The sequence below is a fragment of the Heterodontus francisci genome, chromosome 10 (assembly GCF_036365525.1).
Source record: "Heterodontus francisci isolate sHetFra1 chromosome 10, sHetFra1.hap1, whole genome shotgun sequence".
Lineage (NCBI taxonomy): Eukaryota > Metazoa > Chordata > Chondrichthyes > Heterodontiformes > Heterodontidae > Heterodontus > Heterodontus francisci.
In genome coordinates this window covers 35562954-35576617 of record NC_090380.1, presented here as the reverse complement: position 1 = coordinate 35576617, position 13664 = coordinate 35562954, and the positions used below count along the sequence as shown (strand labels likewise).

Here is a 13664-nt window from a genome sequence, read left to right as displayed (position 1 = left end):
AACAAAACTTATCCTGCTGTCAAGTGTTGATGAATTTGAATGGTCTTAAAGATGGTTATTTGTGGACCACTGAATTAGATACCTTGATATCACATTGGCAGAATGATGTAATTCCACAGAACACAGCCCCAAGTGTTACAAACTAATACTATGTGACTTGAGCAATATCAATTAACTTGGTAGTACCCTGTCAAACCAAAGCTGGATAGACATCAGCCTTTGTTCTTAACACTCAATATATAGATTTAAGAGGGAGTTAACTACATGAGGGAGATAGGAATAGAGATATATATCGATAGAGTGAGATGAAGTAAACAGAATGGAGGAGGCTGGTATGGAGCATAATCACTGGCTTAGACTGACATGTGCTGAATGGCTTTTTTGTGCTGTAACTTCTGTGTAATTCTATGTAATTACCCAAATCAATTACTCTCAGTTTGGCAACACAAATCATGGGTACATCCATTATCACTCAGCTATTACAGAGTGTGTCCAAACCAAATTGTTCTGATTTGACTTTAGGAGGTAACTGAGCAGTGAGAACAAAATAAATGAAGTTCATCTTCAGAAGTTGGTAGATTTAATGGTTGATTTTAGTTTCTCTATACAATAGCATAAAGACTACGGCATAAGATATAACTCTTTTGTTTTTATTTTGGTATGCTTTAGGTGAATAGGGTTCTGCGACACCATCACATCAAACCCCATTGGATGTTTGCAATGGATAACATTATTCGCCGTGCGGTGCAAACTGCAGCCACCATTCTCATTCCAGGTACACAATTCCCCAGGCTTCCTTTAGGCCTCAGAAGTTTTGTGGGACATTTTGGCTCTGAAAAGAAAATATTGGAAACAAAATTGGAACGGTTGTAGCTAAATCCTCTTAATTGCCATAAGTTCGGTTGAAACTTCATGCTGATTCCATATAATTTACAAAGCACTAGGACCAAGATGATGGGACTGTGCCTTACACTGAAGGATTGGGTCTTGCCCATCAGGGTTGTGGGAGGCAATAATCGGTTTCTGTGTTGTTTGAGTCTTGAGAGCAGTTATTGATGAAACTGCATTTCTTCGAGATCAGTGTGATGGAACAGTTACATCAATGGACGCACCTGTGAAATTATGCTTTGTCGATAGTATTCCGATCAGAAGTAACTTATTTGGGTTTTTAGGTTGAACTTAATTTCTTATTTGACATAGGTCCCAAACTTCAAAGTCAGCATGTTGAGAAGAATACAATTTGAACATTTGTCATGGATCCAGTTTAAATGTCCATTGGCATTGAAAATACAAATATAATTTCAAATTAGCTAGTAAAGCTATATCTTCTCAGCTCTATACCAAGCCATATATGATATGCTAAAACATGATGGTCCTGAAAATTGGTTGGCTGCAATCATGGCAGTTATGTCAAGATTGAACCAGCTGATGCCCTCCATTTCTGACTCTACCAATACGCACAAGAAGTTTGCATGCGGCCAATGGGTGCCCATGCCATTACAAGTACACATTCAGAGCCTATCGGTTCCAAGCAGCCAGAAAATCTGGTGACTGTCCACAGTGGGGTGGGGGTGTCCAAGTTTTCCCCGAGACCCCATCCAGCTCCCCCTCAGACCCTGTATTAGAATGCCAATCTAATAAAAAAGCAACCTTTATTCCTGAGGTGCAAGTAGCTTGCTTTGCCTGGGCTACTCCCTGGTGGAGGCTCACCTCCCATTTGGAAGCCAGTATGCCCCATCACTATGGTAATATGATAGGTCCTTTCTGAACTGGAAAACTTCCTGTGTTTGGGCTCTCACTTTCGGCTCCACCCACTTGGCATCATTGGCGTTACGAACAGACAAAATTGATGGACTGGAAAAGACAGCTGCTCCATCAAGCCTGCCCCGATACTATGATGGCCAAACAAGCACAATGAAATACTGCTTACCTCCCCCCAAATCCCTCCCCATCCCACACCCGCAAAACATCATTTTGTATCAAATCATGAGGTGCACTAAATAAATTGTCTTATAGCAGTTCCTCTTAAAATTATGTTTTTAGAAAGAGACCACAGCTTCTTGTTTAATCGTTAAATGGTTAGGTACTAATATTACAATGAATATTTGGATGTTTATTTAGAGTTGCGTTTCCACTTTGGCCCTGCCTCTGAGGGTCAAGGGCCAGACAAAGATGCAGATGAGGTGGAAGACCTTGTGTACCAACAGGAAGAGCAACCTGTAACCAAGGAGCCTCCTGTTACCTCCAGAGTGAGCACTTTTCATTCAGTTGAATCTCAAGACTTCCAAGACCTACAGAACATTCTGAGTGTGCAGTTGGGCAAACTAAGACTGGAGACAAACAGGTACTGAACCTTTATCTATCTTGAATTTCAAGATAGAAACTCATTCCTAGGTGTCAGCTTCAACAACTTCAGTGTTCTACAAAATCTAAGCACAGTTGAGCTATGGTGTCAGCCTTGGTTCAGTGGTAGCTCTCATATCTCTCAGTCAGAAGGTTGTGGTTTCAAATCCCTTCTGAGACTTCAGTGCCCTACTGAGACAGTGAAGTACTGTGCTGCCTATCAGGTGAGATGTTAAATAAGGCACTGCCTCTTAGATGGATGTTAAAAATCCCATGACACATTTTGAGGAGGGGAGTTCTCCCATACTTCTAGTCAATATTTAATCCCTCAACCAACACCTAAAGCTAATGTAATAAAAACAAAAATGCTGGAAATACTCAGCAGGTCTGGCAGCATCTGTGGAGAGAAGCAGAGTTAACGTTTCAGGTCAATGACCTTTCATCAGCAAATGAAGCAGGGGTGGGGCAAAAGATAACACAAGGGAAGGTGTTGATAGGACAGGGTCACAGAGAATAACTGACCAGAAGGTCATGGAGCAAAGGCAAAGGGTGCGTTAATGGTGTGGTGGAAGACAAAGCGTTTGTGCAGAGAGGGTGTTAAATGACAGAAAAATGAACAGCCCTGGCCCCACGCACAAACATGAAAAAAAGATCGAGGAACAGCATCTCATTTACCAATTAGGCACGCTACAGCTTACCGGACTGAACATTGAGTTCAATAATTTCAGAGCATGACTGGCCACCCTTTTTTCTTTTTAGTTTTCTTTTTTCTTTTTATTTTATTTTAGTTTGTTTCATCATTCATTATTTTACCATGTGCCTGCCCACTGTTTTTTTTTCATGTTTGTGGCTGACCCCTGTATGTAATTTGGATACAGACTCACTCATTGGAGAGTAGGGGTTACAGGCAACTGAGTGCTCACATGAATACAGAAAATGCTGGAAATACTCAGCAGGTCTGACAGCATCTGTGGAGAGAGAAACAGAGTTAAAGTTTCAGGTCTGTGACCTTTCATCACCCTTCTTTACCACTCCTTGATAAATTATAAGAATATCCCCCTCACCATTACATTTAAAACAAAGGAATTATGGCATGTTCAAAGCTGTTACCTAATTTCAAGATTCTAAATTGGTAGAGCTTTAGTCTTGTTGTTTATCATGTAATCTGAACCCACTCAATTAACACTCCCTAATACCGTTCTCTGTAGCTCATACCGTGATTAAACTCTGTTGTACATAAATGAAAGGGTTGATAATGAAGCTGACTCATACTGTCGAGCTTCCCTACATTACAACAGTGACTACACTTCAAAAGCATTTTGGGATGCCCTGAGTTCATGAAATGCACCACGTAAAAGTTTTCCTTTCTAGTTGAATAAAAGCAAAATACTGCAGATGCTGGAAATCTGAAACAAAAACAGGCCTACTCAGTGGTCTCGTTCTAAAAAATATAAATTCCTTTCGAGTTGAGTTGTGTGATGATCTCATTGTGACCCTGTAGGCTTTTGGAAGACTTGGTCCGGAAGGAAAAAGAGTATCAGAAGCTTCTTCAACGAACAATTGAGCAGATGAAGCAGGACATGCACCATCTCCAGTTAAAATCCAAACTAACAGGTAGTTAAATAAAACTGAGGATCAACATTCTAGACCAGTACCCCTCACAAAACTACCCATTGCACGTTATCTTCTTCCTCTAGATCCTTTACTTCTTACTGAAGGGAATGTGGGAATATTCTCCTCCATACTAACTGAACACACTGGCATTAGTAGTTTAACCACTTCTGTTCACTAAATGAAACACTTACATATAAGATCCTGAGTGGTCTTGACAGGGTGGATGTGGAAATGATGTTTCCTCTTATGGGAGAATCTAGAACTAGGGATCACTGTTTAAAAATAATGGTTCGCCCATTTGAAACAGAGATGAGGAGAAATTTTTTCTCTCGGGGACGTGAGTCTTTGGAATTCTCTTCCTCAAAAGACAGTGGAAATAGAGTCTTTGAATATTTTTAAGGCGGAGGTAGATAGATTCTTGATTAGAAAGGGAGTGAAAGGTTAGTGGGGGTAGTATGGAGTTGAGATTATAATCAGATCAGCCATGATCTTATTGAATGGTGGAGCAGGCTCGAGGAGCTGAATGGCCTGCTCCTGCTCCTAATTCGTATGTTCGTATGTATTCTGTATTTGTTTAAAGTTATGAAAAACTGATTTGATCTTGTTTTTAATAAAGTTTCCTCATCTATTTTGTCTATCTCAGAACGTTCCTGTATTAGCTAACTCCTGAAAAACAAATGGTCAAGACTAAGACTAAATAACTGACTGCATTGCCTGTGTTGTCCATTCCTAGACGTTTCAGTTCATTCAATGTCACAGCCTCCTGTACATCATAGAGTGGATCAAGAGCTTACTGACTGGCTGCAAGAACAAGGAGCTGACCCAGAGACAATAAACAGGGTAATGGGTAGTACGTCTAATGCAAAATTGATTAAAGCTGTAAAAATACATTCCTGTCATTGGATGATTACTCCTATGGAACTGCTTATAGCTGTGCTTGGTGTCTATTCCATGTAATTGGACCTGAGAAGAACTATTTAGTTCCACTAGTAATTGTTCTTATTGTTTTTCTTCATTTCTTTCCCCTTCTCTCTCCTTTATAGCTCCCATTAGTCTTCCTCTTCTCCAGTTCCACTCTTTATTCATTCTCTCCCTTCCACCTCTCACTGTAGAGTCTTTCTTTATCCCTCCTCTCTCTGGTTTCTTTATTCCTCTTCTCTCTGGTTTCTCTCTCTTTATCCCTCCTCTCTCTCTGGTTTCTCTCTCTTTATCCCTCCTCTCTCTCTGGTTTCTCTCTCTTTATCCCTCCTCTCTCTCTGGTTTCTCTCTCTTTATCCCTCCTCTCTCTCTGGTTTCTCTCTCTTTATCCCTCCTCTCTCTCTGGTTTCTCTCTCTTTATCCCTCCTCTCTCTCTGGTTTCTCTCTATTTATCCCGCCTCTCTCTGTATTCTCTCTCTGTATTCCTCCTTATCTTTAAGGAAGAGCTGCTTCAGGAACAGGCTAGGTACATTCCAACAAGGACGAAAGGTAGGGGAACCAAGAAGAGGGCTCCTTGGATGACGAGGGAGATAGTGATTATAATGAAACAAAAAAAGAGGATGTACTTTGCACGTCAGATGAACTCATCAAGTGAGAACCAGGCCAATATGTTGAGAGAGGAAGTGAGGAGGAAAATAAGACTGGCATAGAGAGAATATCAGAATAGAATGGCAGTCAACATAAAAGGGAACCCAAAGATCTTCTACCAGCATGTAAATAGTAAGTGAGTAGTAAGAGGAGCAGTGGAGTCTAGTAGGGACAAAGAGGGTAATATATTCTTAAAGGTGCAGAGCAATGCTAGAATACTATATGAATACTTTTCATCGGTGTTCACAAAGGAAATGGAATCTGACAAAATACCAGTAGAAGCGGAGAGAGTAGAGGCAGTGGATAGGATAGAAATTAAGAGGGCGGAGGTACTAAAAAGGCTGGCTATGATTAGGGTAAATAAGCCACCTGGTCCGGATGGCTTACTTCCCAGGTTCCCAGATGGAGATAGTGAAGGACTTGCCATAATCTTCCAATCTTCCCTAGATACAGGGGAAGTGCCAAAGGATTGGAGAGTGGCAAATGTGACACACCCTCATTCAAGAAGGGGTGTAAGGACGGTCCTAGCAACTGTAGGGCAGTTAGTTTAACATCAGTGGTGGGTAAGGTTTTAGAAACAATTATCATGGAAAATATCAACGGACACTTAGAGAGGTTTGAGTTAATTAAGGATATCCAGCACGGATTTGTAAAAAGCAGATCATGCTTGACTAATCTAATTGAATTTTTTGATTAAGTAACAGAGAAGATTGATGAAGGGAATGCAGTGGATGTTGTTTATATGCATTTTAAGAAAGTGTTTGATAAGGTATGACATAAAAGGCTGGTTAATAAAATTGAGGCTCATGGAATAGGAGGGTCTGTGTCCAATTGGTTAAAAAGTTGGCATAAGGACAGAAAACAGTGAGTCATAGTAAATGGTTGTTTTTCAGACTGGAGGATGGTAGACAGTGGTGTTCCCCAAGGGGTCAATGCTAGGACCACTTTTTTTTGCTATATATAAATATCTTAGATCTTGGAATACAGAGTAGAATCTCAATTTTTGCCGATGCCACCAAACTTGGAGCTGCAGCAAACAGTGAGGATGATATGTTCTGCCTGCAACAGGACATAGATAGGCTAGCAGAATGGGAAGATGGGTGGCAGATGGATGTCGTGTTGTGGTGTTTTGAAATTCAATTGCATTGTGCATTGTGTACTCTAGAGGCTGCTATAGAACACACATGTGCACAAAGTGAAACGAAAACAGACAGAATAAAAAAGCCTTTGTGTTCAGCTGCTGCAGTCTTTGACTCCCTGCCTCTGCCTCATACCTTTTACTCAACTTGGCTAAACTTCACTCAAGTCCAGAGGACATCACAATAGAATTTAATGCTGACAATGAAGTGTGAGGTATTGCAGTTTGGCAGAAGGAATAGGGAGAGGCAATATATACTTAATGGCACAGTTCTAAAGAGTGTGCAGGAACAGAGGGACCTAGGGGTGCATGTGCATAGATCTTTGAAGGTGGCAGGACACATTGAGAGAGTGGTCAGTAAAGCATATGGAATCTTAGGCTTCATAAGTAGAGACATTCAGTACAAAAGCAGGGAAGTTATGCTGAACCTTCATAAAGCTCTGGTTAGGCTGCAACTAGAGTATTGCTTCCAGGTTTGGTCACCACACAGATTGGGAAAAACTGAGATTGTTCTCCTTAGAGCACAGAAGATTGAGGAGAGATTTAGTTGAAGTGTACAAGATTATGACAGACTTCGATAAGTCAGACAAGGAAAAACTGTTCCCATTAACAAATGGTATTAGGACTTGAGGACACAGATTGAAGGTTTTGGGCAAGAGATGTAGGGAGAATGAGGAAGCTCTTTTTTACACAGTGGACAGTAATAACCTGGAACTCGCTGGCCACGTGTGTGGTGAAAGCAGCGACAATTAGTGACTGCAAGAGGAAGTTGGATGGCCATTTGAAGGAAATAGACTTGCAGGGTTACAGGGATTGCGCAGGGTAGTGAGGCTGACTGGACAGCTCCTTGGAGAGCCGGCATGGACTCAATGGGTCGAATGGCCTCCTTCTGAGCCGTAAAGAACTCTATGACTCCTTTCTCTGGTTTCTCTCTATTTATCCCTCCTCTTTCTAGTTTTTCTCTCTTTTATCCCTCCTCTCACTAGTGTATCTCTCTTTATTCGACGTATGTAATGTGCAAGTAAATTTGATCCTGATCTGAATTCTTACTTTGTCAGTGGGCATTGCTGGAAAGGTCAGCATTTGTTGTCCATCGCCAGTCTCCCTGAGGAAGATATGGTGGGCTACAGTCCATGTGCTGAATGTACTCCCAGAGTGCTCTTATGTCCGGTTTTGTTCTTATTATTATTCACAGTGGTTTTGATACAACTGAGTGGCTGTCTTGACAGTTCAGTGTCAAGCACATTGCTGAGGCCTGGAGTCACATATAGGTCAGACTGGGTAAAGACAGCAGGCTTCCTTCCCTAAAGGATATTCCTGAACCTGTTGTGTCCCAAGATTTTATGGTCACTTTTACTGAGACCAGCTTTTTTATTTCCAGCTTATTTAAACTGAATTCAAAATCTTAACCTGCTATGAAGGGATTTCAGCTCACATTCTCTATTATTGGATCAAATCTCTTGATTACTAGGCCCTGCTTCTGCCCCACCTACTGGCAATATTTAAAATGACATGCTTTTAGTTAAAAAGACTGATGTTTCTTATTTTGTGAGTGTTTGCTACCAAATGCTACTTTTCCATGTTTACTGATTATCCTGCTCTAAAATCACATAATTAGGAAATGCTCCCAAGTTTATTATATGATTATCGCTTCATTTCTGGGCAGGTTCAGGTAAATAAATTATAAAAGAAATTTCACAAGGTTGATGAAGAATAGGTTAAACTGCTTCTTTGCTTTTATCAACTTGTAAATAGCTTTCTCTTCTCCAGATGTGTGCGGAAGGTTACTCTTTGCCTGATGTTCTCAAACATATGACTAAAGATGACTTGAGATGCTTACAACTCAAGTAAGTGTGGTTTTAGATTGAGAAAGAGAATGATCGTGGATACATTCTCCTTGGCAGTTTAAAGTGACAAATTTACATAATAATTGATCCATTCTTTGTGCTCCAATGAAGAAAATTTGCAGTGGCTCTTTTAATTAAATTGAGCAGAGAGATAGAAGATGAAGATTGGCACTGCACAGTTTGCAGTACAAGAAAATATGTTTTGGTCCCTCGATTGGCCTGAGTTTGAATTTCTGCTTCAAGTGTAGGACCTTCTCAGGAAGGAAGGCTCATCGCTTTAACTGTAACTGTTGCAGCAACAACTCTTTTAAACCCTAAAAACTTAAAGTTTTGGAGGTTCCCAGGCAGGCCCATGTGCCTCCTTTAAGTTTTTAGTTTTAGTCAAGAGCTGACAGCACATCAATGCAACTGGTTTCACAGGATTTTGGCACTGGTAAGCAGAACTCTGTGCAGATGTTGAAGTACTTATGTCTGGTGCTAAATTTTTCTCTGAAAGCAGCATTCAGCAGCAATGATGATGTGGATTTTGCTCTGCTGGTAATGAAGTAAACTTATCACAAATACATTCATTGTACACAACACTGACCAGGCTGTCCTCAAATCTGTGCGGTTCTCCCTTGAAAATCAATCCTGACAGGCTAATGCAGGTAAAACACTGGATGCCTAGCAAATACAAGGCTGTAATCTATTCGAGGAATTCAAATGATATTATAATTTGTCAGAAGTGAAAGATGATTGATTGATTTATAAGGGTCCTCTGAATCCTGAGGTGGAATTACTTTTAAAATCCCTGTCGAATCTTTACACTTGCTGTTTAAGTTTTCCACTTGGTCAGTGTTTGCACTGACAGTAGCTGCTATTGTAGATGTGGTTGGTTCATATGCTCCTTGTCATCAGGAAGTGTATATAAAATGGCTAGCAGCATGGACAAGGAAAGCACTTCAAATAAAAGCATAAGAGTAGGTCAAAAAGACATGAGTATACAGGAACATTTATGATTGATAAACAGGAAATTCTTCCCCACAGAGAGAATGATTGACATATGCAATGAACTTCCAGGTAGAGTAGTTCAAACAAAAATCTGATTAAAGAAGCTGAAAGTTTCCACATGCACACTGCCCTCTGCTGCCTGGCCAAAGAATAGATGCTGATGGAGGATTGCTTGGTATTTGGAGTGGTGAAATGGATGATGTTGGGGACGGGAGAGGAATTTTCCTATTACTGGTGCGATTGTCCTGATTTTACAGCAGTAGGAAACATAGGTTGAACAAAAGCCAGATGACAATTTCCATTTGCCCTCCTTGTAATTTACTGGCTCGAATTTTGTGACAGTAATGACAGTGAGACTGTCAGCATTCACTATCATTACTCCTCTGAAACTGACAGCTACACTTGTGCAGTTAAATATGGAATCCAGAGGTTCCAGAAGTTCTGTTTCCCCTCAGGGTGCACTGTTGAAATCTCCCAGACTGCAATCAAGTAGAAATTACTGAACTGACGAGAACTTCTACTCTTTATGCTTTTTGTCTTGCTGCAAAAACCCTTGAAAAATTTACATCTTGTTGAATGAAGTGTAGCTGGGTTTTTAACAGTGTGTTAAGTTCATAATTACTGTTGAACAGCCTCACTGCCCCTGAAAAACTAATTTTATAGTTGTGGAATGTCAAATTTCTGCATTATGATAAAGAATTATTTAAAAAGTTTTTTTAACAGTTTATATTTTAGCTTCTACCTTAATCCCATGCGTATGTCCCAATCATTTATTTCACTCTTTACAAAATTTACATTAACAGTGAAGTGATTAACTGACTTTTACTTCTTGGTTTGCTATCTGAAAATACATTAGTTGCTTAACATCACTGTTGCTGGAAGTCTGGAAATCTGCTTGACTTGGTGCCAGCTTCAAACCAACGTCAGGAAAGGGGAAATCCATTCCAGAGATTGTTCCATCTTTGTGAGCAGTTTTCTTTGTGGTCGGCTGTTAATGCCTTCGTTTTGCTGCTGACCATGTAATCCAGGCCAGTATCTTGGTGGAAGTGCTGCAGTATAGTAAACGTGCCTTTTAATTCCTGCCCACTTGTTTGGTTCTCACAAAGTCTGGGGGTAACAAAGGCATAGACGAGGGTTTCAACAGCAGATGAGCTGAGACAGGGGTGGAATCGAGCGATGTTATGGAGGTGGAAGTAGGAGGTCTTGGTGATGGAGAGCATATGTGGTTTGAAGCTCTTCTCGGGGACAAATACAACGTCAAGGTTGAAAGCAGTCTGGTTCAATCTCAGGCAGTTGCGGGGAGGATAGAGTCAGTGGCTAGGGAATGGAGACAATGGCTTTGGTCTTCCAATAGTTAGTTGGAGGAAATTTCTGCTCATCCATGGCTGGATATCAGCAGTCTGACAAATTAGAGATGGTGGAGTGGTCGTTAGAAAAGAACAAAGAACAGTACAGCACAGGAACAGGCCATTCGGCCCTCCAAGCCTGCGCCGATCTTGATGCCTGCCTAAACTAACACCTTCTGCACTTCTGGGGCCCATATCTATCTATTCCCTTCCTATTCATATATTTGTCAAGATGTCTCTTAAACGTCGCCAACGTATCTGCTTCCACCACCTTCCCTGGCAGCAAGTTCCAGGCACTCACCACCCTCTGTGTAAGAAAACTTGCCTCGCACATCCCCTCTAAACTTTACCCCTCGCACCTTAAGCCTATGTCCCCTAGTAACTGACTCTTCCAGCCTGGGAAAAAGCTTCTGACTATCCACTCTGTCCATGCCGCTCATAACTTTGTAAACCTCTATCATGTCGCCCCTCCACCTCCGTCGTTCCAGTGAAAACAATCCAAGTTATTCCAACCTCTCCTCATAGCTAATGCCCTCCAGACCAGGCAACATCTTGGTAAACCTCCTCTGTACCCTCTCCAAAGCCTCCACGTCCTTCTGGTAGTGTGGCAACCAGAATTGCACGCAATATTCTAAGTGTGGCCTAACTAAGGTTTGGTACAGCTGCAACATGACTTGCCAATTTTTATACTCTATGCCCCGACCGATGAAGGCAAGCATGCCGAATGCCTTCTTGACTACCTTATCCACCTGCGTTGCCACTTTCAGTGACCTGTGGACCTGTACGCCCAGATCTCTCTGCCTGTCAATACTCCTAAGGGTTCTGCCATTTACTGTATACTTCCCACCTGCATTAGACCTTCCAAAATGCATTACCTCACATTTGTCCGGATTAAACTCCATCTGCCATTTCTCCGCCCAAGTCTCCAACCGATCTATATCCTGCTGTATCCTCTGACAATCCTCATCATTATCCGCAACTCCACCAACCTTTGTGTCGTCCGCAAACTTACTAATCAGACCAGCTACATTTTCCTCCAAATCATTTATATGTACTACAAACAGCAAAAGTCCCAGCACTGATCCCTACAGAACACCACTAGTCACATCCCTCCATTCAGAAAAGCACCCATCCACTGTTACCCTCTGTCTTCTATGACCGAGTCAGTTCTGTATCCTTCTTGCCAGCTCACCTCTGATCCCATGTGACTTCACCTTTTGTACCAGTCTGCCATGCGGGACCTTGTCGAAGGCTTTACTAAAGTCCATATAGATAACATCCACTGCCCTTCCTTCATCAATCATCTTCGTCACTTCCTCAAAAAACTCAATCAAATTAGTAAGACACGACCTCCCCTTCACAAAACCATGCTGTCTCTCGCTAATAAGTTCGTTTGTTTCCAAATGGGAGTAAATCCTGTCCCGAATAATCCTCTCTAATAGTTTCCCTACCACTGACGTAAGGCTCACCGGCCTATAATTTCCTGGATTATCCTTGCCACCCTTCTTAAACAAAGGCACAACATTGGCTATTCTCCAGTCCTCTGGGACCTCACCTGTAGCCAATGAGGATGCAAAAATTTCTGTCAAGGCCCCAGCAATTTCTTTCCTTGCCTCCCTCAGTATTCTAGGGTAGATCTCATCAGGCCCTGGGGACTTATCTACCTTAATGCTTTGCAAGACATCCAACACCTCCTCCTTTTTGATAATGAGATGACTGAGACTATCTGCACTCCCTTTCCTAGGCTCATCATCCACCAAGTCTTTCTCTTTGGTGAATACTGATGCAAAGTATTCATTTAGCACCTCGCCCATTTCCTCTGGCTCCACACATATATTCCCATCTCTGTCCTTGAGTGGGCCAACCCTTTCCCTGGTTACCCTCTTGCTCTTTATATATGTATAAAAAGCCTTGGGATTTTCCTTAATCCTGTTTGCCAATAACTTTTCATGACCCCTTTTAGCCCTCCTAACTCCTTGCTTAAGTTCCTTCCTACTGTCTTTATATTCAAGTGCTTCATCTGTTCCTAGCCTTCCAGTCCTTACAAATGCTTCCTTTTTCTTTTTGACTAGGCTCACAATATCCCGTGTTATCCAAGCTTCCCGAAACTTGCTAAACCTGTCTTTCTTCCTCACAGGAACATGCTGGTCCTGGAATCTAATCAGCTGACGTTTGAAAGACTCCCACATGTCAGATGTTACCACCATGACACTTTTAAATGAGAACATTTGGAAACAAGCAGCATTTAGTGCCAACCTGCCCTTTACTAACACGACATGCTAAAACAATTGGGTTAGTTATTCCGCTCATGTGGGGGATTTTCCTGGTCATAAAAATGACTCATTGGAAAATTAGAAGCGCTGCACAACTCCAAGACCAATACTCCAATCCATGCTAATTGAGATTCTACTGCACAAAAATGTAGTGCAGTCATAAAACTGAGTCACCAAAGAACAACTTCGTAATTTCTCTGCACCACACAGTGATTTCAGATCCTCATCTGTCACCAGCCAAGGGATAAGAAGATCCTTCCTAACCACTTGGCATACTACAGATAGCCTTCTGACCATCGGACAAATTGGAAGCTTTTTGATCCCTCAATCAGCAGGAGGGTCTGGCATACAGACTGGACAGTTTGGACATTGATATGCTTCATTCATGCCTACCAACATTCTCATCTGAGGGGCTCCAAGGGCTGATAAATGTGCCCCTGTGTTGGGTATTCTGTCTTCTGTGCCTGTGCTGTGCTTCATTGCATGCGCAGAAGGAGAATGTGCAATGTATTTTGTGGGTAATTTATAACATCAGAGGATCAGCAAG

The 13664-nt window shown here is 41.6% G+C and overlaps 1 protein-coding gene across 1 annotated transcript in view; it reads left to right on the top strand.

Annotated features, from left to right (window-relative positions):
• Positions 1 to 13664, top strand: part of map3k15 (mitogen-activated protein kinase kinase kinase 15) — a 197411-nt gene that overhangs the window by 183510 nt on the left and 237 nt on the right. The window contains exons 23-27 of the mRNA XM_068039951.1: positions 670 to 775; positions 2122 to 2344; positions 3845 to 3957; positions 4691 to 4797; positions 8432 to 8508. Coding sequence (XP_067896052.1) covers positions 670 to 775; positions 2122 to 2344; positions 3845 to 3957; positions 4691 to 4797; positions 8432 to 8508 — 626 coding nt within the window. The remainder of the gene's footprint in view (positions 1 to 669; positions 776 to 2121; positions 2345 to 3844; positions 3958 to 4690; positions 4798 to 8431; positions 8509 to 13664) is intronic.